This window comes from Amphibalanus amphitrite, unplaced genomic scaffold (genome assembly GCF_019059575.1).
Source record: "Amphibalanus amphitrite isolate SeventyFive unplaced genomic scaffold, NRLGWU_Aamphi_draft 000173F_arrow, whole genome shotgun sequence".
NCBI lineage: Eukaryota > Metazoa > Arthropoda > Thecostraca > Balanomorpha > Balanidae > Amphibalanus > Amphibalanus amphitrite.
The window spans coordinates 512501-535867 of record NW_024881668.1 but is presented as its reverse complement, the minus strand read 5'-3'; the positions used below and the strand labels follow the sequence as shown (position 1 = coordinate 535867).

At 46.7% G+C, this 23367-nt stretch overlaps 2 protein-coding genes across 10 annotated transcripts in view; one reads left to right on the top strand and one right to left on the bottom strand.

The window, feature by feature from the left end:
* Positions 1-1039: 1039 nt before the first annotated feature.
* LOC122383775 (histone-lysine N-methyltransferase PRDM9-like) lies at positions 1040-15692 on the bottom strand. The gene is made up of 11 exons (XM_043370532.1): positions 15289-15692; positions 5907-6145; positions 5437-5600; positions 5101-5177; positions 4511-4597; positions 4271-4347; positions 3847-3940; positions 3413-3519; positions 2886-3028; positions 2377-2513; positions 1040-2080 (listed from the first exon to the last, which is right to left on the bottom strand). Exons 1-11 carry the CDS (start codon positions 15419-15421, stop codon positions 1383-1385), a joined length of 1956 nt encoding a protein of 651 aa, XP_043226467.1. The 5' UTR covers positions 15422-15692; the 3' UTR covers positions 1040-1382.
* A 419-nt stretch (positions 15693-16111) lies between these two features.
* LOC122383774 (longitudinals lacking protein, isoforms A/B/D/L-like) overlaps positions 16112-23367 on the top strand; it is a 61155-nt gene continuing 53899 nt past the window's right edge. For 2 of the 9 annotated variants that reach the window (XM_043370530.1, XM_043370529.1), the window contains exons 1-5: positions 16112-16209; positions 19425-19616; positions 19942-20118; positions 20409-21027; positions 21688-21795. In XM_043370530.1, coding sequence (XP_043226465.1) covers positions 19434-19616; positions 19942-20118; positions 20409-21027; positions 21688-21795 — 1087 coding nt within the window. In that variant the 5' untranslated portion in view covers positions 16112-16209; positions 19425-19433. Of the gene's footprint in view, positions 16210-18438; positions 18580-19424; positions 19617-19941; positions 20119-20408; positions 21028-21687; positions 21796-23367 lie in introns of those variants that run through there. The other 7 variants (XM_043370531.1, XM_043370526.1, XM_043370528.1 and 4 more) reach the window with 4 other exon arrangements.

Here is a 23367-nt window from a genome sequence, read left to right as displayed (position 1 = left end):
CCCGACGCTGACCGGGGCCCAGGGGAAAAACCAAAACAAAATAAGGAATAAATCGCGCAGTGGCACACAGACTGGCGGATCCAGAAGGGCACTCTTGGACGCCGCAGGGGCATATCCCCACTTCAAATTCCAAAAACACCTCTATCGCAAAGTGGACAGGGGACATCTAGGGAATGGTCAGAGCCTTGCGCCTGTTAACATTTTAGTACGTTAGGCCCTATCGGTCCATTGACAATGAGGGTATTTCAGCTACATGGGATGAGAGGACAGTAGGAGGCATGGGTAATAGAGTTGAACACCGATTGGTGCAACTCGCAGTGTGCATTGTCAGTTCATTGTCCGTCAGTCCGAACGATAATATCTGAGCAGTGGAAAGGATACGGATGGATACAGATATCCTTCCGTATCCTTTCCACTACGTCCGAACGATAATATCTGAGCAGTGGAAAGGATACGGATGGATACAGATATCCTGCGGATTCATATACTATCTTTGTCATGCCCCCACCCCTATCTACGCAGTGTCTTGGTGATAAAGCTGGTCACCCCTAGCCATATCTGACCCCCATGACTAACTAAGGTCAACCGGTGGACTTCCATCAACTAATTATCAATCTTTAGAACACTCAAGGCTTGTAATGTTGTGCGGCGATGTAGCCAAAACAATTGTCTGAAGTTAATTGTTGATTTTTCTGTTCACACCAATATTATGAGCTCGATGTAATCACGGCCACCACAGAGTCTTAATCGACTGTTCCATTTTCCTCGTCAGTGTAAACCACAGCCCATCGTCAGGACCCGGATCTCCCGTGATATAACCCGTCTCTGTGTTGGCGGTATGACCACACACACAGACTACAGTGCCGCGGGTGGTGTGGCGCCGGCATGGTGCACCGAGACAGGTCACCACGAACGGCCGGACGGTAATGCACCGGCACTGTGCACCACGGCTGTCCAGCCGTATATAGAGAGACTGTGTAGGATAGACTGTTTTACCACAGCCAATGGTATGTGAACGGCATGTTTGAAATAGCCGAGATGTGGTAACACCAAATATATTGAACGGACGAAACCGTAAAACATCAACACAACGCTCCATGAGACATACCATTGCAGTATGAGCGAGCCATTTATCGATAGGGTCCAGTAATACGATGAATAAAACTAATCACAAGATGACTCAATAACGTAGCGCAATGTCATCGAGTCGTGTGCGTGCGACTAAATCCAAAATTGATCAAGCGACATGCACCAACGCCCTTAATCAACGATCACAGCCAACAGTCACATTGTCGCGATAAGTTGATCCGCCGGCAATAGCATGCAATATAAAATCACAATAGGCTCGTAACAACCACCCCGCCTGCACAGCTACACACACATCAGCTGGTCACCGTGCACCTCTCACTGTGTTTCTTCATTTCATTGAGTCTAACAAATCCCTTACCACACCGCCCACACCTGTGTCGGTAGTCGTGTGTGTGCAGGGCGATGACGTGTCTCCTCATGACCGACTGATCCGCGAACCGTGCCGGGCAGAAGGAGCACCCGTACGGCCGCTCCCCCGTGTGAGTCCGCATGTGTGTGGTGAGGTTCGCCTGTTTAACAAACCGGGCCGGGCACACCTGGCACCGGTGCGGCTTCACTCCGTTGTGTGACTGCATGTGTGTGGTGTAATTAGACAGATCGTTAAACACGGCCCCACACTGCTCACACTGACGTACCTTCTCCCCGGTGTGGATCCGTCTGTGGGTCGTTAGGTGACCGTTCTCTGTGAACGCCTTCCCACAGACGTCACACACGTACGGTCTCTGGCCGGTGTGTGTACGGCGGTGACGGGTCAGACTAATGAGCTGAGTAAACGTCCTGCCGCACTCGTCACAGCGGTGGGGCCGCTCTCCCGTGTGGGTGAGGCGATGGCGACTCAATTTACACACATCGTTTGTAGAGTACTCGCACCACTCACACTTGTGCCGTCCGTTCCTGCCGATGTGACCGTGCCATGTCTTCACATGCCTGTCCAGCCGCTCCTGTCCCAGACAGGCGTAGTCGCAGTGGACGCAGCGGACCGTGGAGCCACCTGGCGAATGTCACTGATTACCACAAACCAGCATACATGGATGTATGTGCGTACCTATCAACATGCGACTTTATGTGCAGTTTGTTGAAGCTCATAGTTGCGCTTGTCTACTTATCTATTAGATGAGACGGCCAGTAACATAGATGTCGCTCTAGTCAGTCTGCCTTAGAGGATGGCAGTCAGCCAGTCATGTCTCGCGGAAAAATGACGTTTTTCAAGTGTTTTACTGATTGGCCAACTACTAAGCATTTTGTAATATATCTGTTCTACCGAAAATGCTATATTCGGTCGTTCACCTGACACGAAGGCTGCTGGCGGAGGGGCGGCGGCCGGAGCCTTCCTGAACGTCTGTACGTTGATGTTGAGCTCCCGGGCGTAGGCGTCTCCGTAGTAGACCAGCAGCTCGGAGCCCTTCACAATCGGCTTGTACGTCCTGTGGCCATGACAAACGGTGCAATTATGAGTCAGAAAATGACGAGTGATGAATCTTGTGCGCACTCACGCTAACAATCACGTATCGAATAAAATCACTGCTGCCAAAACGGGTAACAACGCAATAAAAAAACGCAATAAAAATTGGCACATCACCAAAGACGACCATGGAGATCAGAGAGCAGTACAGCTAAGCTGCTGTTATTATAACAGAGTAATATTCCAATACTTAACAATTGTTTCTGACCTGCCAAAAACCAGCACACAATGACCATATGAGGCCGATAACTGTATAGATAAATGACAGCTACCGTGAGAAGCAGTGAACAAGTTTCTATAGGGTAAGGTCTGCGCTAGACACGTTCACCGTTACCTGTAGTACATCTGGCCCTTGTACTGGAAGGCGATCAGGTTCTGCTCCTGCTCGAAGCGGGCACAGTTGACCAGCCGCAGCCAGTTGCTGGAGCTCGAGTCGCCGGCGTTCACGTAGTGGTGCACGCGCCGACACTTTTTAATCTGCAAACCCGTTCGTGTGCATCAGTCAATACTCAATGGCCGTTTAGCGTTTAATTACAACACAAGAAGTTAAGAGTCACTAGTTATCGAGGGTGTCAGCATCACAGAGATGTTGAAGACTACTTTCTCATCCATGACAGCAATGTCAATCAGACACCGGCTTTTCTAACACCAAACCAGTAATACGGCGTGGGGATTGATTGGTGTTTCATTTTATTCTGCTCATGAACCACACTAATGCAAATATCTGAGTTGGTTCAAAAATGGTAATCTCTCAATTTCCCTGGCTGGTTCCGTTTTTGTTGTTTCCCGATAAGCGCGATCGATATTTAGTTTCCAAAATGCATCCCACGCAGACCCACCACAGACCCGCCGCTCTCTCACCTCCCAGCTGTAGCCCGAGTCGGTGGCCTGGCGTCGGTCGGCGGTGACGATGCCCTCGTAGGGACCGAACCTCAGCCGCGCCGGCAGGTCCTTCTCCGTCCAAATGCCTGTGTGCCGATGAACGGGGGGGGGGGGGGGGGTACAGGTCAGTGACGCTGGTAGTTACTGTCCATAGGCTAAACACAGCCTGCCGAGAACAGAATCAGGAGGCATTGGCAATGTATAATATACTTCAGAACGCGATAAGGAATACATCACCGCCGCAGGATATTTAATGTGGACAACAAGAGATGGAGGAACTGTAGGAAACGGCATGACAACACTTTATTGACGCTACAGAAGAACGATTCCTATCAATACAGTCCTAGAAGATCGTGAACCAACAAAGCGGGGATCCATAATCAAGTGATCAGGATAAATAATGAGGATGTTACCAGTGTTGGCTCCGGGGATTTTGGACCGGCCCGGGTTGAGGAACTCGGGACGGGTCTTGATGTCTCTTTCTGGATCGCCAATGTCGAACGGGACCTGTGCAGTGTGCAAGCGTGTTGCGATGATCACAATAAGTAGTTAACCGCTGATAATTGTTCAATGATTGCGAAAAGAATAACACGGAACACTTTTTTCAATTTAAATAGTTTAGCGAGCATAGCATGACAAAAGTAGTAACTACCACTCGAACCACTTGCTACGGCGAGATGATATAAAATAATGAGCAACGGTAGCTCGAGCTATAGCTTACTTACAAACACATCGCATGATTTATGTGATCGACCGGAGTTCAAACCAACACAATTAATGCCAACAGACGTACAAACGGAGCGAGGGCAATTAGCGGTCCCCTCCCGAGTTCCGTACCTTGGTGTCGGGTACGACCTGCAGCGGTCCGTGCACAGGACAGTCGCCCTCCCACTCGCGGTCACACTCGTCACAGACTGGAACAACACGAAAAAGAGGTCATTTCATTCTGTAAAAAGACTGAAGACTCGGAAAACAAGACCACGTATTGCGGCCGATACGACCGTACAATACACAGCAGAATGTGGAGACTGACAGGTTGAGTGTTGTTTGTTTATGAGACGGTAGCTGGTTACTCACAGATGTAGTCGTCGTCGTCCAGGTCCTCCTCCTCCCGGTAGTTGACCGTGTTCCGGCGTCGTTTGAACACCTCCCGCTCGGGAGGCTCTGTGGAATTTGACATTACATCACGTCATGCCCGAACACTCAATGTAACATACATAGCCACCAGAGCACCAGCTGAAGTATTGGCCGTTTTCACGACGGCCATCTGGTACACATTTGGTGCACATCTGGTACAGATTAGGTGCAAATTTGGTCAAATCAGGTTCAGTGTGTCTCTTAGCAGCTATCAGCTAGGGCTGCAATAATTGCTTATATGCCTGCTTTGTCATATTATCAGAGAGCATCATCGATTAAAACACTGAAATAAATTCATAAAATGAAGATATTTGCTGTAAAAGAAATTAGGTGCAGATTTGGTCAAATCAGGTGCATTCGCCGGATAGCCCGTCGTGAAAACGGCTATTATCCAGCTGCCTTCGCGTAAAGTACATACCGGGCAAAGCTTTTGGTCTCACGATAAACGCCAAAACCGATCGTGACCGTAAATGGTGTCTTTTCTAGGACATGCTATTCATACCAGTGACAATGGTGATTACGATCATTACCTTCTCCCAAGTCCTTGAACTCGGCGATGATGTGGTTCCACAGCAATTCAGCTTTCGTGTCCACAGCGTGCCGGGCCCTGTCAAACCATACATAAAATGGTCTTGGAGGTTCATTTATTTGGCGATAAAGAAAGGCCCTTGAATCTTGCCTTGCAGGTGTGCGAAAAGTAAATCGAACGCCAAATAACAGTAAATATCCACAAATAATACGCCAAAATGTAATCCAAAAGCGCCAGTCGTTGTAATTACAGCAAAATGTCGCTAGTTTTATAGCTATCAATAGATATAGACAGGTATCTGGAAATTTTCACAATAACATTCGCTGTCATTACTTACTTGAACTGATCCTCGAGCGTAAAGCCGATGAAATCGTACGGCGGCGACGGCGGTCGGTGCGGAGACCGGTCCGCCTCCTCTGCTGCCGCCCCCTCTGTGGTGAACCGCCGCCGCTCCTGCGACTGGACGTCACCGGACACGGTCGAGGAAGCAGCAGGCGCCGTCTGAAATATAGTGACAGGTGCCGATAAGATACTCCAAGAAAGCCAAGCGATGACCTTCCAGCCTCGGGCATATTATTGAACGGTAGATGACTCGATAACTAGCAAGCATGGGTGTAAATTACTACCTAATTAAATACTACCAAGTAATTACTACCTTGTCCTACAATAAACACAACTTTGAAATGCAAAATGCTGTGTAAAATGTAAAAATGTAAAATGCTTTTCTACCTCTCCGGACTACAATGTTACATGTCCCGTGTTTTACAGAGAAGATAGCCACCACCAGCCCAACAGTTCCCCACCAACCTCAGCCGATGTCACCGTCGCTGTCCTCTTCACCGGCGGCTGGAACTTGCTCTTGGCGGCGCCACGTCGCACGGTGGAACGCGACCGCCGCTGGGCCGGCCGGACGCATCGCGACGGGCTCCAGTCATCGTCGCCGTCATCGGCCGACCTCGCTGGTCGAGGACGCTTCGGTCGGGCCGGCCGGGGCGGCGGCGGCGGCGGCGGGGCGCGCATGAACGATGGCGGCTGGCCCGCGATGCCTGTGTGGGGATCGACACAAGCACTCAGCCGATAATGGGACACTTAACTGCTTCTCCTGGATTTCTGGCGGAGTCGTCAGCCATAAATGGAGGGCTGGGGCCGTGCTCTAACCAAACGACAGCAGTATTCGTGTGTATAGGCATGGGGGGGGAGGGATTACAGGGCGCGTTAACACCTTTCCGGCGTGGCGGACATAGTGCATACTGCATACCTTCCTTTCTCATAGGTACGACTGCCGCACCGTTCCAGTGGCAAAGCCGATGAACAGTTTGGCTAATCGTACACAAAACTGGCATTGGCATTGGGTTAATTGGCATCAACTCCTAGGCACGCCTATCTTGGTGCCGGTGGTGTAACCTTGCCTAACCAAAGGCCGAATCATGGCCATGTTCATGAACCCCGGCGCACGGCGGTCGCTGCGGCCGCTGCGGTCAGCCGGGTTGTTGCGTCACGAAAAGGGGCGGAGCTCATGTAGTATGAAGCAGGGATGCGGAGCCGTGGAAATTTCAGACGGCTCCGGCTCCGGCTCCGGCTCCGGAGAAAAAAATCGGCTCCGGCTCCGGCTCCGGGTGAAATGTTATGGCGGCTCCGGCTCCGGCTCCGGCTCCGAGTAAAATGGTCCGGCTCCGGCGGCTCCGGCTCCGACTCAGTACATCCCCTACGCAATCAATTAAATACGGGTGGAAGAAAAATTGGATTGGTTATACGCGTTACTCTTTGCCATGACCGGCTCACCGCGTCCCCGCGCAAACGCACCTCGGAGAGAACTGGCAGAACAAAGGGCTAGGAAGCTTTTTTTGTTTTGTTGGGTTAGGCCCTTTCGGTCGACAAGACCATTGCAGAGCCGGAAGGATGATAGGAATTAGGGGGAGACATTGGTCTGGGCAGGCACCCTAGTGAGTCGCCGGGGCTGAGCCCGTCCAGAGGACAGGCCACTCAGCCCCAAGGCACTCACTGCACCCGGCTACGGGGTGCGCTCCCTCAGGAGCAGCGGTGCCGCTCCAAGGGAGCAGCCCGCATGAGATAAAGTTGCCTGTCCAGCCCGGAGGGGGGTTGCGGCGTGGAGGAGAAGGATTTCAGTATCCTGAGGATAGAAGCACGGATGGATGGGGCTAGGAAGCGATGGCATTGGAAACGCAGTCGCCGCGAATCGGAGTTCAGTGAACCATCGTAAGCTGACAACCGTCTCGGCTGCATTGGGGGGTGAGGGGTGGGGGGTGTGTGGGATAAGACGGTGCTGGGAGTCGCAGTCCACTGCACTGGTTTGAAAACAATGGCCGTCACCTGATGACTGGTCCTCATGTTCTGGGGATGCAGTAGACGTGGGGGGGGGGGGGAGCAAACAGGAAGTTGTTTGCGTACTGTGGGATACTGGGGATATTCGGATTTTTTCATTCACTTGATGGCCCATGACGTAAGTACCATATGTTTTGCCTTGTACTGTCAAACCGAACTAGGTCAATTATTTTGTTTTTTTTTTTCTCTTCAAAAAATAAAAAGGAGCCGGAGTCGCCCCCTTTTTTGGCGGCTCCGGCTCCGGCTCCGGCTCCGGGCTATATTGTTTCACGGCTCCGGCTCCGGCTCCGGCTCCGGGCAAAATATGCCGGCTCCGGCGGCTCCGGCTCCGACTCCGGCTCCGGCTCCGCATCCCTGGTATGAAGAATGTATGACGTCACCTTGCTGCGGCCGCTGCGATCTCTGCGGCCGCAATCCAGCGACCGCCGAGCCGCAAGAAAACTGATTGCACTGAACTTGGCGCACTGAAGTCAAATAGGCGCAAGCCATGTTGTCATGGAAACGATTTTGTAAAAAAATTATCTAGCGGTGTGCTTCAGTTGTAAACAATTGTCGGAAACTATTTCGGCAGCAGACGCTGTTCATGGAACGCTGCTGCGGCCGAGTGAGTGATGACGTTTCAAAAATGGGCGGGGCTTAGAACGTGCAGCCGGCCGCAGCGACCGCAGACTTCATGAACAGGGCCCAGATCACCACGGTGGTCAAACAGAGCCGGTAAATCAAACCAAATCCTGTTACACAGCCAGTCCTGGGCCGACACAACAGCAAACTCTCATACCTGAGATCTGCATAAATTAGACGATTATAATCTTACTCTCGCTTGTTTAGATGTTTTCACAGCCGCTGACACAAAGGCGGTCGATTGGCACCCGGCATCCAGGCTCACTTAAGTCTTCACACAGGGTCACTGCACAGTGTCCCTGCAGGGACATTTTCATCTGAAGTTTGGCCGCCGGAGCAACCACGAGACCTAATTGCACGAGTAGCCGATAGTCGGCGCCACCGTCGCACTCGGCCGCAGGCGCAGCCCGCAACCATGAACCAGGTATACTGGCAATTGGCAAAAAATGGAGCTAGTATGATATCGTTCGTTGATGTGCTTAATAAATGATCGCCACATAGACAAACAACCGCTTAAAGGGACCCTCCCACCTTCAAAAAAGTTAATGAATTGGCATGAAAGCGATGTCCCTTGGTTCAGAAAGAGCGAAAACGAATATCTACCAAATTTCACCGAAAAATATTCACTGGTTTTCAAGACATTAGGGGCATTCCACGTCAAATCAAACACCGAAATCCGTCATCCCCTTCGATTTTTCTGAAAATTTGTAGGCAGACTGGGCATGGCTCAAAACTGAGTTACGTATAATATTTTCGAAATTTGATTAAGTATCGCTAAGATATAGGTCATCGAATATAGCCAAAAATGCCACACATCAATTTTTTAAATGTCTATAACTCTGGTTCCTTTTCTGGTATCAAAATGATATTAACAGGGTCTTGTAGGCAATTGATAAGGCTTTGATTTTTAATCATAAAATTAAATTGAAGTGACCTTGAAATGCATTTGACCTTGAATTAAAACAGAAAAATTTAAATAGCAAAAAACACGTCACCTTCGATTCGGGTAATTTTTACATATTATGTCCGTCACAATGTTCCTAACCATCTGTGAAAAAATTGGAGTGGGTCATTCATAACTCTCGCGGCAAACGCCGTTTTCATGCATCAACATCACGCAACCGCGCGTGACCTTGAAAGACAGAGTCAAGACATGCTTGCTTGTGTACAGTTTCTGAAATGAATGATTGCTGATTAGTGATATCCCAAACTCTGCGAGAATGGAAATACATCGTCATCGTAGTCAAGCATTCAAGTTCCATAGTAAAAGTGTCTCAGGCAAACGGTATTTTGCGGTGAATTTTGAGCCGTGTGGAAATGCATCATCAAGCCAAAAATTCAACGAAAACATTATCACGCAACGATATCTTCGTCTTTTTATCTTCACTATACGAAAGAATATACATTTTTGAGTTTGTATGGGGAATTTCTAGTTAATCTAATAATAAATATGGCAGTTAGAGACCTGCTAAGAGTAACATGTCGCCGGCTGAGGCGGGATCGGCCGACGCGGGAAACGCAGCAATCACAATTTTGTGTTTACATGTTCATATTTCAATTGTTTACCAACTGATTTTCAAAATTCTTACACCATAAGATTGCCTGTACATTTCTTAGTCTTCTCACAAAATTTGACGCGAATCGAACGTAATCAGAGGTAAGGAGCGCGATGTAAAGACGGAACCGTTCCGTTCCGTCCCGGCACAGTCTACAATTCAGGCGGCGGCTAGCGGTCGGCGCCGGCTGCCGAGTCGCCGCGTCGCCGCGGCGACAGGATGTTTGTTCACTTTACACCGCTATTACTAGAACAGTTGTGAACCGATTTTCTTCTTGCTTGCACGATGAGATGTGCAATTCAATTTTGGACAGGTAGCTATAATTAATTTCGCATTAATACTATGAGATATTGGCGAAAAACAGGAGGGGTGAGGCGAAATTCACTCTTCCCCCTCCACTGCGCGTGCTAACATACGTTTGCATATGTGCCATATTCTTCAAAACTTATGAATGGCCCACTCTAATTTTTTCACAGGTTGTAAGAATATGGTAGGCAATAAAATACATGAAAATTAGCCAAATCTAAGGTGACGTGTTTTTTTTGCTATTTCAATTTTTGTGCTTAAAGGGACCCTCCCACCTTAACATTAGTTGTGAGTTGAGATAGCCAAGTTTGCGGCCAGGCTCAGAAACCACCATTTATCCTGGTCGCAACCCCCGCAGCTTTATGGTGTTCAAGAAATTTCTTCCCTTTACTTGCAGGGTGGGACCAGCGTGGTCCCTATCTCTTAACCATTACGGGAATCTGATGACGTCATCAGGCTTTCGAACGTCCGTTAAATGTTTGACTAAAACGTTTTGTAGCACGCGGTGGTATATGCTGCTTTGCGCGCAACAAATGCCGCACTTTCAAATAAAGTCGCTAGGAACAGCGGAGATCCCAAAAAGTAAACAAAAGTAAAAGTCTAATATCTTGAAAACCGGTGAATATTTTTCGATGAAATTTGGTAGATATTCGTTTTTGCTCTTTCTGAACCGAGTGACATCACTTTCACGCCAATTCATTAACTTTTTTGAAGGTGGGAGGGTCGCTTTAAGAACAGAGTTGAGCAAATTTCAAGGTCATATATTTAAGTAGGTGCAATTCTAAACAAATGCTTAAGAAATTACCTAAACAGTGGGGTTTATTTCATTCAAATCAAACAAGTACAACCAAAGTTATGGTCGTTCAAAAATATAAAGATGCAACATTTTGTAAAAATTCGATGCCCTATATTTAGAAGACCTCTGGTCAGAATGTGCAAAAAACATCAATGTAATGTTCGGGGCGACACAGGAACTCGCTCACAAATTTATAATGAAATCGCTGATGGTAAGGTGCAAAACAGCCGATTTTTGTTCGATTTGACGTGGAATGCCCCATTAGGCTTTTACTTTTGTTTGCTTTTTGGGATCTCCCCTGTTACTAGCGACTTTATTTGGAAGCAATAATTTGGCAGCCTTAAAGTGCGGCAGACGTTGCGCGCAAAGCAGCGTATACCACCACGTGTTAACGACTTTCAGCGTTGCATATGTGACCACCATGCTAGGCTGTACACTGAGGCTCGGAAAGCGTGTTCTGAAACATTGCGCCGTGAAAAGCAAGATGCATGGAGGGAATTCGCTTCAAAGTGTAACAGAACGACCCCACTCAGTGAAATCTGGGGACAAGTACGTTCCTTTTCCTCCCGCAGGAATACAGTGAGGTCCTTCCCACAACTCACAGTGAATAGTATGCCGATCACCCGATGCGATGAAGTAGTAAACGCCTTTGCACAGCATTTTTCAAACGCTTCATCGTCCAATATATTTCCACCAAATGTCCACTTAGAGCTCACGAGCAAAACAAACAACCTTAATTTTGATTCTGATAACACAGAAACATACAATGCCCCTTTTACACTAAAAGAACTGAAGCTGGCGCTTAACAAATCAGAGGATAAAACATCGGCAGGTCCAGATACAATGCCGTACTCCTTTTTCACCAATCTCAATGAGTTAAATCAAACAACCTTCCTTTTAGCGATAAACAAGCTCTGGAACAGTCACACTTTCCCAGAATCCTGGCTTCAAAGCATAATTATCCCGATTCTAAAGCCGGGCAAGGACCGGCAAGCCGTAGACTCCTATCGGCCAATATCGTTGACCAATTGCTCATGTAAAATTATAGAACGAATGATAAACCTTCGGCTGAGATATTTCCTTGAGACCAAGTCTCTACTGGACCCATTCCAAAGCGGTTTTCGAAGTCATCATTCTACAGCAGACAACATAGCGCGCCTTGTAACGGACATACAAATAAACTGGAAACGGAAATGTCCTACTATCGCGGTGTTTCTTGACCTTACCTCTGCCTTCAACAAGATTCACCGCGAGACTGTCATATACAAGCTGTACACACTAGGCATCCGAGGACACTTGGCTCACTTCCTCTGCAACTTTCTACAGACCAGGTCGTTCAAAGTTCGCTGCCAGAACTCTCTATCAGGTACTCATTTCCTTGAACACGGTGTCCCACAAGGCAGCGTTCTCTCTCCAACTCTATTCCTGATAGCCATTAATGACATCTTTCTCACACTTCCACGGTCATTAACCTCCGTCCGATACTCACTATTTGCAGATGACCTAGTTCTATGGTGTGCAAACAAAAATGTTGAAAAGTCATTTTCAATCTTGCAAAAAGCGTTGGATCACTGTGTCGAGTGGTGCGCTAAATGGGGCTTTTTTATATCGGCTCCCAAGTCGGCAATGATGATATTCAAACGTGGACCGATCCCATCCCTGGCCCAATCCCCCAAAGTAGGAACTGAGCCCATTCCCTATAAACGGTCTCACAAATTCCTCGGAATTACACTTGACTCGCACTTGACGTTCAGAGACCACATCGAAGATATCAGAGCTCGATCCTTGAAACGAGTCAATGTATTGAGGTGCATATCCGGCTTTTCATGGGGAGCAGATCGAAAGACTCTGAAAACGCTCTACATAGGCCTGATCAGATCAACAATTGAGTACAACAGCTACATTTTCAGCACTATCTCACCCACGCTTTCAAAACGACTAGAAACTATCCAATCAATGTGTCTCCGCTTGATAACAGGAGCATTCCGTACCTCACCCATACTCGCCCTTCGCGCCGACACTGACCTACCAGCGTTGGAAGATCGAAGACTTCTTCAGATCCTCCGATACTACTACAAAACAAACTGCGTTAAAAACCATGGTGCGTCAATAGCATTGGAGACTGCGCAACCCCACACGCGGAAACCTCGACGACCCATATGCTGCCTCCCAGATGCTGTTAAACATGCCCGACAAATCCTTAACATCCCAGATATGAACCTAGCCGCAAGTCCCCCACCAATGCCATTCTGGGAGTACAATGATCTCTCAATCATCTACCTTATTCAAGAAAAGAAAGCAAACCTATCACAAACAGATATCCAATCAGCCTTCCACGAATATAGATACACAAACGAGGAAGACGTTTTCTTTTTTACGGACGGCTCGGCTCACAGCAACAGAGTAGGTGCTGCCGCAGTAGGACCACACTTTAGATTCTCGGCGCGCCTTCCGGATACCAGCACGGTTTTCACGGCTGAAATTTACGCAATCAACAAAGTCTTGCTTCATATCAAAGCCAACCGTATCCCTCAGTCAACGATCTGCACAGATTCTAAATCTACTCTCCAGGCCCTTCAAAGAAGCGAAGACTTCACAGATCCCGGAATTTACGAAATTCATCGCCTAATTACGTCGCTCCCAAGCGACCAGCATGTTACCCTTCTTTGGATCCCGGGTCACTCGGGAATCGAGGGAAACGTTTCCGCTGACTTACTAGCCAAACAAGCTGCGCTGCTCCCTGTCCATGAAGACCTGAAAGTATCACTAGGAGACGCTCTTCACACAGTGAAGATGAAATTTGCCGAATACCTACAGGAAAAGTGGGAACACAATCATTCGAACCACATATTCAACATAAAGCCCAAGCTATGCCCGTGGCCCTCAGCCTCCCAAAGCAGCAGGAAACGTGAAGTATTGCTAGCTCGACTAAGGTGCGGACATACACGTGCAACACATAGCCACTTGTTTGACCGTACAGCCCCGCCCATCTGTCCCACATGCGACGTGCGGCTTACGGTCGAGCATATCCTTATAGGGTGCATAGGGCTTGTCCAAAATCGGCTTCACATAAATAACTATTTAAGACATCATGGTTTGAGGAACAACCTAAGTACATTGCTAGGGAATGATTACCCGGATCTAACTGACCTAGTCCTTGAATTTATAATGAACTCCCCCTATGTAGACAAGCTATGAAGAGACTAGTAGGACACCTCTTATTGTAGCAACGAACAATCTGCCCGGGACGCTCGGATCTGAAGTAGAGGCCAGCTGGGCTCCCAACAGATTCATTGCTTTGTGGCGGTCCAGGATCTGAGAGAGACGCTGGACCTGGACCTCAACGGTTATATTCGGGCGGTACCGAAGCAGCTCAATCCCAACTACCATATACTCACATCACAATATCCCGATGGCTCTGGGTCTGGAAGAGCGGCCGGACCCGAGCCAACGGGCCTGATGAAACCACTCTCAACGAGCCGCCCCCGCCCTACCCCATCCGGGCCAACCCGTGCCCGGCCGCCTAGCATCTGCTGGGCAGGCCGGGCCGCCGGCCCGTCGCGTGGACCGCCTGTGGCCCGCGCTGGACGGGCCGGTGGTCAGGGGGCGCCGCCCCGCGGTGATAGGCGCAAGGCGGCGCGGGCGGGGGCAGAGACTGGGCCGGAACAGCCGACCAGGCCTGAAACTACATCAACCGACGAGATCAACCGACATCAACTACATCACAATCCAGACAAGGTTAGTGGAGGTAAGGACCCAAAAACCTCGTAACGTAAATAATAGGGTTTTCCCCACGCACATGTAATATAATAAGGTGTTTTGGCCTATATTACCAATAATTCCACTTATTTGAAAAATTACATTTGCGTGGGTTTCCCTATTCTGCCTTAAAAAGTGGCCACCGGTCTCGCTTCACGAGCTGGATAGCCTCCTCCTCGCCAGGCCGAGGATATATAAGGCCACTAAAAAAAAAAAAAAATAGGTTTTAGTCTAAGATTTAAAAATCGTTAGATCTCCGCTGACGTCACAAATTCTAAGGGGGCATTCCAATGCATTAGCCCCTTAGAATCCGAAAACTGCAAGTTTGAAATTCCATATCTTCGAATTAAAGCATTTTTCGATGTTGTGAGTGCCCAAACCGGTATTTGCAGGCCATGGCCACCAATTTGGCTATCTCAACTCAAAACTAATGTTAAGGTGGGAGTGTCCCTTTAATGAAGAAAATGACTTACATTTTACTCATAATAACAATCTGAACCCCAATGTTTGCTTCTATATGAAGTTTGGCGCATAACGGCTCGCGTATTTGGAAATTCCAATAACGGGCGTCGTGGAAACTCCGCTCGATGCACTGAACAGACAAAATTGGGCGCCATAGATGGCCTTGATTGGATCCAATCAAGGCCATCACTTCCGCGTACTTTGAATTAGACTGAGACAAAGCTAGGCTCCTCGAGGAGCCTTTGTCTAATTCAAATTACGCGGATAGGTCAGTGTATGGTATATCACGTTTTTTATGATATAAACTAAACATAAATGAACGTAAAAATGGCTAGCTCGGACTTACCAAGTTCAGACAACTTGTCATAGTTGGACTTCATGTTGCAATAAACTTGCTTCTCGAGATCACTTAGGGCTCTCCAGGCGTCCTCGGCAAAGAACTGTCGTATGTGTATAAACTTCTCATCTTCGACATCCATCCTTCGGTCGCAACAGCCAGCAAGGGCGAACACGAAAATAACACAATCGCGATATTATAGGAGCTATATCAATCTATTGCTTTTCAAGATAGATCCTAGCCACCTATTATCGACTCAAGGCCTCCTCCACGTGAGCCACTATCTTCCAACACCAATTCAGATTCAAAATCCGTGCAAAATCCCTATTATTTGCTGCTGTTTGCTATGCTGTTTACATTTATTTTCATATGTTTTAGGGCCTTGTGCTTACATTCATCTTCTGCTTGAAACCGGAAGATATGTTCAAGATTTCATAGAAATAAGTTTAACATGCATTTCAGTTGTATTTTGTTGAATATCCTGCAATTTTGCCAAAAAATTGAATTGAAAAGGAAAATAAATTATTCATTACATGAAATAAAAAAGAATATGAAAAGGAGGGCTATGAATAAGTTTTCAAAAAGCTCTTGAAAAATTTACAGCTCCTTTTTTAGGCACTCCTTTTACGACAAAATTGTAAGTTTCTGATGAAACTTGCGTAATTAAAAAAAAACAATAACTATTATTTAGAAACTCCTATTAATAGTCATTTGTTGCCTGATGGCTTTAAATATGCATAAAAATATGAAAAAAACATTATTTACTCTTTGATGACGCAATCAATCATTGACAAATTTAATGTGTAATTCATGCTGATGCTAAAGTCGAGTTCGCCGCACAGGTAATTTTGTTGTATGTTGATGCCTGCCGTCATCTGCCGTCATAGTCGGCAGTCGGTTTTTGTTTATAATAATTGCTGGGTGTGATTGGTAAGTACCTTTTTATTCTTCAATTCGTTTTTTCCGATTCATATTTAATTTGTACAGTTTGAAACCCCCACCCCTGGATCTTTCGTCAGCGTTGACGTGCGCTGCAAATTTCGTCATAGATCAGTAACGCAGTTGGGGACAATACGAGGCGAAGATAAAACATTGATTGGTCAATAAATGGACTTTTGATGACCATATATGGGCATAAATGCAGCCCCGCTACTAAGGGTGAAAAATGGTTAACAAGCCGGTAGGTACTTGCGGTATCGTGTCCACTTATCGGAGAGAAAAGGCTTCCATTTTCCACTAGGAATTAGCGTGATCTGATTAAATTTGGCAAATTGACTTGTAAATGGCGATAGGAAAACTGTTTTTCTGCAGGTTCTGGACGTCACAATCAGCTGGCCAATTCAATAAATTGATTGGTGTTTTGAAAGAAAATTGTTAAAAGATAAAATTTAATTACAATAAACAAAGATATTTAATTTTGAAAAAATAACTTGACCAAAATTAGAAAAACCATAATCAAAATCATAAAAATAACCGATAACGAAATTTTTAAACCGCGGTACCGCTTACATTTTTTGGCGCCTCTTTCAATCCACCATATTTGCCAATCACTGTTTGACCTTGTGTTGTAACTCTGCGATTTAGACTTTAGAGCCGCCAGTTAATTGTGCACCGAGTGAGTGAAGGCCTTCACCTTGTGTGGTTAAAAAACATTCTTGTGCCTTATTTTTTCATTTGAATGCTAGGATGCATTGAAAAGATGAAGTTGTCTGATTTTATGACCATATATGGTCATCGCCCCGCCCACTCCAGCCGTTGATTGGCTAATCCAATTTTTGTTTGGCTCCTCGTAGTTTCCCCAACTGAACGCACCCTAATCCACGAAGAAGAGGAAGTCATAGCTTGAGCTGGTACCCCAATGCCAACTCAATTAATTTGTTTTTTACACAGAAACGTAAGCACTTAGCACTCTCGGCACACCTTGCGTAACCTTGCCCTAATGCCCACATTTCAGTATCAAAAAACTTTGTTTACCAAACACCTAACATTTTTCTTTCCTCTGGAATTTGCAGCTCAGAGTGTGCGACTGCAGAATGATTCATATTGCTGTGCGGCATGCACAAGGATTAGCGATTGTAGTCACCACCATGCTACATTTTAGACGTTAATAGGTTGAGTCACTTTTTGGCAGTGCTTTGGCATCTGGGCCAATATAGCAGATGTGGCACTCTGAGCCAGTCGACAAAAACATAAATGATTTGATACCTAACTCAAGGTTTTTGGAAAATGTGTGAAGATGTAGTCAGGTTGACTTCATTTTTGTAGAATAAATCTTTATTATGCATGCATAATTTGATATCCTAAATCCAAAAATGATTCCAAAATGTATCACAAAAAAACAAAATAATACAAAACACAAACCCCTCACCTCCTTGCAGAATGCAGCATGATAACTATGCATGCACATGAAAAGAAAAGAAATTGATAGTTATAGATGTTGCATGGCTGGCAATATAAAAATTGAAATAGAATAGAATGAGAATAATAGATAATATTGAAGCATTCTTCAAAATTTATTATACATAATATGAATCCTTTTCAAATAAAATTCTTTTTTCTGCAATCATGTGGCTAAGTACCAGCATGAGCAGCATAATTCAATGTTGTAGAGTAATAACCATTTGCTCACTGTCTTAGAAAGTCTGAACTCGGCCTAAAATGAATGAATAAATTTCAGAAACGCTCCTTTTTCAGTAAGTAAATTAACCATATGTTGTTGCAGCAACATTTGCTGTTGTTGCACACAACCAGATGATGTTCAATGCAACTGAATTTGTATTTCAATGCAATCGAACAACATCTATAATGGGTTTTCTTTTAACCTTGAAATTGCAGCAAATACATATGTATTTCCATAATGGCAAAGCTGTATTTCCTTTGTGGTGTTTATGTTTATATGTGATTTGAAGAGGTGTGATTGGTTGGTGTTGTGGTGCAGTTTATTTTGTCTTGACAAGACATGTGATGTAAGCATCATTTCCATCGAAGAGTTGTCCGGACTCTGAGTCTGGACTTCATCTTCACATACCTATACCATATTTTATGTGGCAGCGATGAATGACTGAGGAGGTGGGATGCCTGAAGGAAGTCTTTGTGTTATTTGTGGTTGATGACTAGAAATGCTCAACGTTAAACCCAATTATGTTGATTCCAGACATTGTAATCGCAAGAATAAAGAGACAATGTTGTCATAGACAAAATGAGCCAGTGGTGCCAGAAGTTGTGAGATGGAGTTACATTAAAGAGACTCAAGCCTTTTGCACATCTTAGGAAATGCAGGAATTTGCTAAAGAAAATCATGTAAGGAAAGAACGCAGTACACACTGCCTTACTTGTGCCTTGGAAAATCAGACGGCCTCTGAATACTTGGATTATGTACTATTTTTATTGTTTATTTTTGCACTTTTTCCTAAGACAACAAACCCCATCGCTGACTAATTGGCTACAGTGCAGGATGGAAAGTCTTTTCCCAGTGTACTCGAGGGCAGCGCTTTTCGAGGAGCGCTGTGGCCCGAAGGTTTGGACTTTGAATTGTGAAAAACGCCCGCCCGCCGCAAAACGCGAACACCGCAAAACGTGCAAAACGCACGCCCGAAACGCCAACGCAAACGTCGCAAAAAATAAACAAACGCCCGCCCGCCGCAAACCGCAAATAAAAAAACGCAAAAACGCCGCAAACCAATAAAACCGCCCGCATCGCCCGCCCGCTAGCCGTCAACCGAAAACGCCTTAAAATCGCCCGCCCGCCGCCAAAAGCAAACACCGCAAAAAACGAGAAAGCGGCCGCCAACCGCAAACAATTTTAACACCGCAAACGACGCAAAAAAAAATCGCCTGCCCGCCGCCAAAGACAAACACCGCAAAAAACACAAAGCGCCCGCCCGTCTTTTCCCAGTGTACAAAGGTTTTGGCTTAGGTGTGTGCATAGTTTCTGAGCACGTGAAAGTTATCGTTTGCTTCTCCTCCCCATTACGTTTCCCCTCCCTTTCCCATCCCTCCCTTTCCCTTTCCCCTCCTCCAGGCTCCAATATTCTGTCTTGTTCCATATTCCACAGCCCTTTTCACTTCTCACGTTCATATGTTTCTCCCTTATTCAGCAAACCATCTCTCATGAACTAAACTGCTGTCTTGCCCCTGTTCCACAGCTCTCCAGGATGGACTCGCAGAAGTTCTGCCTCAAATGGGACGGGTTCCAGGGCAGTGTCACCTCCGTGTTTGACCAGCTCCGCTCTGGAGGGGAGCTGCTGGACGTCACGCTCTGCTGTGAGGGACAGCGTGTCCGGGCCCACAGGATGATGCTGTCTGCCTGCAGTCCGTACTTCAGGGAACTGCTGAAGGTGGGTGATGTGAATATGTAGCAAGCGAGCTGGGGGCTGATTACAGTAAAAATGAAATGCAAGTTTGACTTATATCATGATTTTTCAATACAGTGAAAGTTGAGTTAATGTAGTCATATAAAGACAATTGAAGTCTAATGGGGAGTTATCACCGTGATAATAGTGAATTCAGTTGAGTGAGTTTGGAGTAGGCAATAATATCTATTTGTAATGTGATGTCCAATGCAGACTTCCCACAATCTGATCAGTCTGTGCTTGTTGATCTGTTTTGCTCAATGATTATCTTGACCTGATCCACATTTGACTCATTGTTTTCCATTGCCAGAGCATATCATGCCAGCAGATGGTAATATTCCTAAAGGATACCACTGCCGCCGACCTGAACGCCATAGTGGAGTTCATGTACAAGGGGAGTGTCAACGTGTCCCAGAGCCAGCTGGCCAGCTTCATCAAGACGGCGGAGATGCTACAGATCAGGGGGCTCAGCGGCGAGGAGGATAAGGTGGGTGTGGGGAGAGAGAGGTAATGGAGAAGGGGAATTGCTGGGACGAGTATGCGTAAAATGAGAGTGGGGAGGGGGTGGATGGGAGCAGAAAAGAGGTGATGGGTGGGGAGGAAGAAAAGGTTATTTGGAGATATGGAAATTATGGGGGAGGGGGCGAAATGGTACGAGGAGAATATTTACGCGACTGATTCTGATTATGTCGCCTCCCCAAACGGAGACTGTTCTAGTTGTAAGTTAATTAGCAGTGTTCGATTCCGATTCTGATCCTGATTCTGTCCCCTCCGCAGCCGCCGGACCCTGTCCCTGCGCCGCCGCCCCGACCGGCGCCGCCGAGACACCACCCGCTGCCGCCGCGGCTGGCCACCCCGCCACCCAAGCGGCGCAGGACCTCTGACAGCGGGGACGCGCCCCTGTCCTCCGGACCCGCACCGGCGTGGCCCCGGCCGGCCGCCTCACCGGCCCGGCGTCCCGAGACGCCCGTCGTGCTGTCGGGGTCTTCCAACCAGTCAATACCGTCTCCGAGTCCAGCTGTGGCCATGTCACCCGCGGCTTCGGCTACGGCTACGGCAGCTTCAGCACCGGCACCGGGTTCAGCAGAAGCGGGAGGAGGGGCTGAAGGAGCGCCTTCATTACCAGCATCTTCATCTACCACACCCTCTGTTGCACCGTCAGGATCTACATTCACATCATCATCGGCAGCACCGTCTTCATCATTCTCGCCATCAGCAGCAGGATCGTCAGTACCGACAGCGCGAAGTCGTGAGACGGTAGCGAAGCACGAGTCTGAGAACATTAAAGTGGAGAAAGTGGATCTGAGTGATGGTGAAGACGGTGGTAGTTTAGATGCCGCCCTGGGGCAGCTCAATGAGTACGAAGGGTACGACGGAACGGCGACCTCGGCTCATGGTGAGAATTGTAGGGGGAGGGGGTTAGGAGCTCAGTGGCCGAGCAAGTTCAGTTTAGTTATGGTGGGGGAGAATGGAGGGTGTTTGGGACCGAATGGTCGAGAGGGTTCATTTTCTTATGCATTTTATCTGTTCATTATTTTACAGTTTAGCCTGTGTTACTCTTTTTTTGCAATAGGCCATCAAATCATTATCATTCATTAGTGGGTTATTTATAGTTTGTGCCCCTTTATCGTATTTTCTGGTATTTTTATTATTTTGTTACGGTTTAAGTTTTTTTAATTTGTGAGTAATGATGTAATAATGTTAAGCTAACGTGCTCGCTTCAGTGTACACGTACAGCCCACCGCTAAAGTAATGTAGGGTTTTACCAATCTCAACGATTGGCTTTGACTGGCGATTGTTTAATGCGGAGTGATCGAAAAGAAGATGTCAATAGCTAAAATTGCAGCTGCAATGGTGACGATACATATAAGCTACATTCAAAGTTTCATTGTAGTCTGGCTAATCGTTCCTAAGCTTCAGAAGCAGAAATACCCATGACTGAAACCCCACATTACTTCTGCTGTGGACTGTACACCCTATTCTAATGTCACGTCCCGTTCTCTTGCTCACCAGCCGCCTAGATATACCTCCTCTAACCCCCCCCCCCGCCCCACAGGCGTATCATTCGCCGGCGGCCACCAGTACGGACCTCTCCCCACCGGTCTGCCGGGCGCCTCTCACCAGTCGCCACATGGAGCACCAATGGAGGACGGATCGGCACCAGGTAGGAACTGAGCAGACGGGGCAGAGGTGGTCGGGACGGTGGGGGATACATTGTGGCGCGTGTGTGGGGAGTTAGATGTTGGAAAGTTGATTTGGAGCAGGATCAAACGCATCTGAACGGAAAACGTACTGCGGTCGTAGTCTTGCGTTGCTAAGACAACTACTAAATATGTTGACCCATAGACCTCTGTATACCGAGAGGTCTATGGTTGACCCTAACGATCTCATAAATTCATGGAAAGCAAGACTTTTTCTCGGGTCAGTTGCATCAGCGCACAATGTTCTGGTCTGTTCCATACCTATATTATGGTAAAATTTCAGTGGGGCTGTTCAACACTAGGGCGGGCATTTTGACTGTCGGCGCGTCCTCTGGCCATTCGATTTCGTAACTATAGTACGAGCGATGCTCCATAGAGGTCACCAGCGTCCATTAGCATTTACCGCAGCTTTGGCGGCCTCCTGATAACGATCACTCTATTATCACTCTAATATCCAATTATCACCGCTCATAACAGTGGAAGCTCCGCTCACGGCTGGCTGCGTTTCCAACCGCTGCTTTATCGTAAGCACGCCCGCCACAATGTATCGATTCACTGTCCTGACTTTTGAGGGCCTCGGAGCATCTGATTTCATTTGTAATATCTCAGTCATCGTAGTCGGCGCACCTTAAAGCTCCAATAAACAAACAAACATTCGAACACTTTACTTAATTATTTTATACGTTTTGCTGGAATGTTTTGAATTGATAGATAAAAGTTGAATTGACCCACGTTTTTAACAACTCAGAGCTGATGCTGAACATAGCTTGTTGCGAAGGTTATGGTGCTAGCCAAGACTGTTCCGGTCGTCCGAATTTTGAGGCTGACCTAGCGTCACGCTACAGTTATTATTACAGTTGTTTGTGCTGTTACGAATGATGTCATTTGATGCCATTTTGACAGAAATATTGCATGGAAACAATGCTAACATAGAAGCCTCGGTTTCGGCTCATCTTAAGAAATATCTAAAATCATGCTCAGTAAAAAAAAAAAACATGTGAACGATCTAAACATATAACAAGTGTCGATCAATTTTTGTCGAAATCATGCTCAGCATGGCATGCAACAACTGACAAATGCGCATACGCTCGAAATCGGATCTTGGAGTAGTGAGATTCTCATACTGATTGAAATCAGAACGATGACGATGCCGAAATGAGATCAGATGCTTTGAGTTTCCTGTGTTTATATGTCGATGTTTATGTTCTTGCATGTGTTCTGTGCTGTCGATGCATTAGATGTGTAACATTAATGAACTAAACAAAGCTATTTTGATGCAATTTTCCACGATTTCCGCTACAATAATTTAGATACTTTCCAACGGAATTTCTTCACATTTCGTTCAAAGTTGCATATTTTTATGAAAGGCTGTAGGAAACTTGAAATCTGAGGATTAAGTTGCCTGTTTCGAGGCATTTTCCATTGGTGGTCCCAGATATGGTTGACGGGTGGTGCAACTGCCAAATTTAAGATCAACTGATGGTCATTTTTCATTTTCTCGTTCCCTGTCATAGGCGCAGTTTAAAAAATCGGTT

Coding starts and splice junctions, on each gene's coding strand:
- LOC122383775 (XM_043370532.1), bottom strand. CDS start 15,421: ATGGATGTCGAAGATGAGAAGTTTATACACATACGACAGTTCTTTGCC. Junction 4,348..4,510: donor GGACGACGACGACTACATCT/GTGAGTAACCAG, acceptor GTGTTGTTCCAG/TCTGTGACGAGTGTGACCGC. Junction 3,941..4,270: donor AGGTCGTACCCGACACCAAG/GTACGGAACTCG, acceptor CACACTGCACAG/GTCCCGTTCGACATTGGCGA.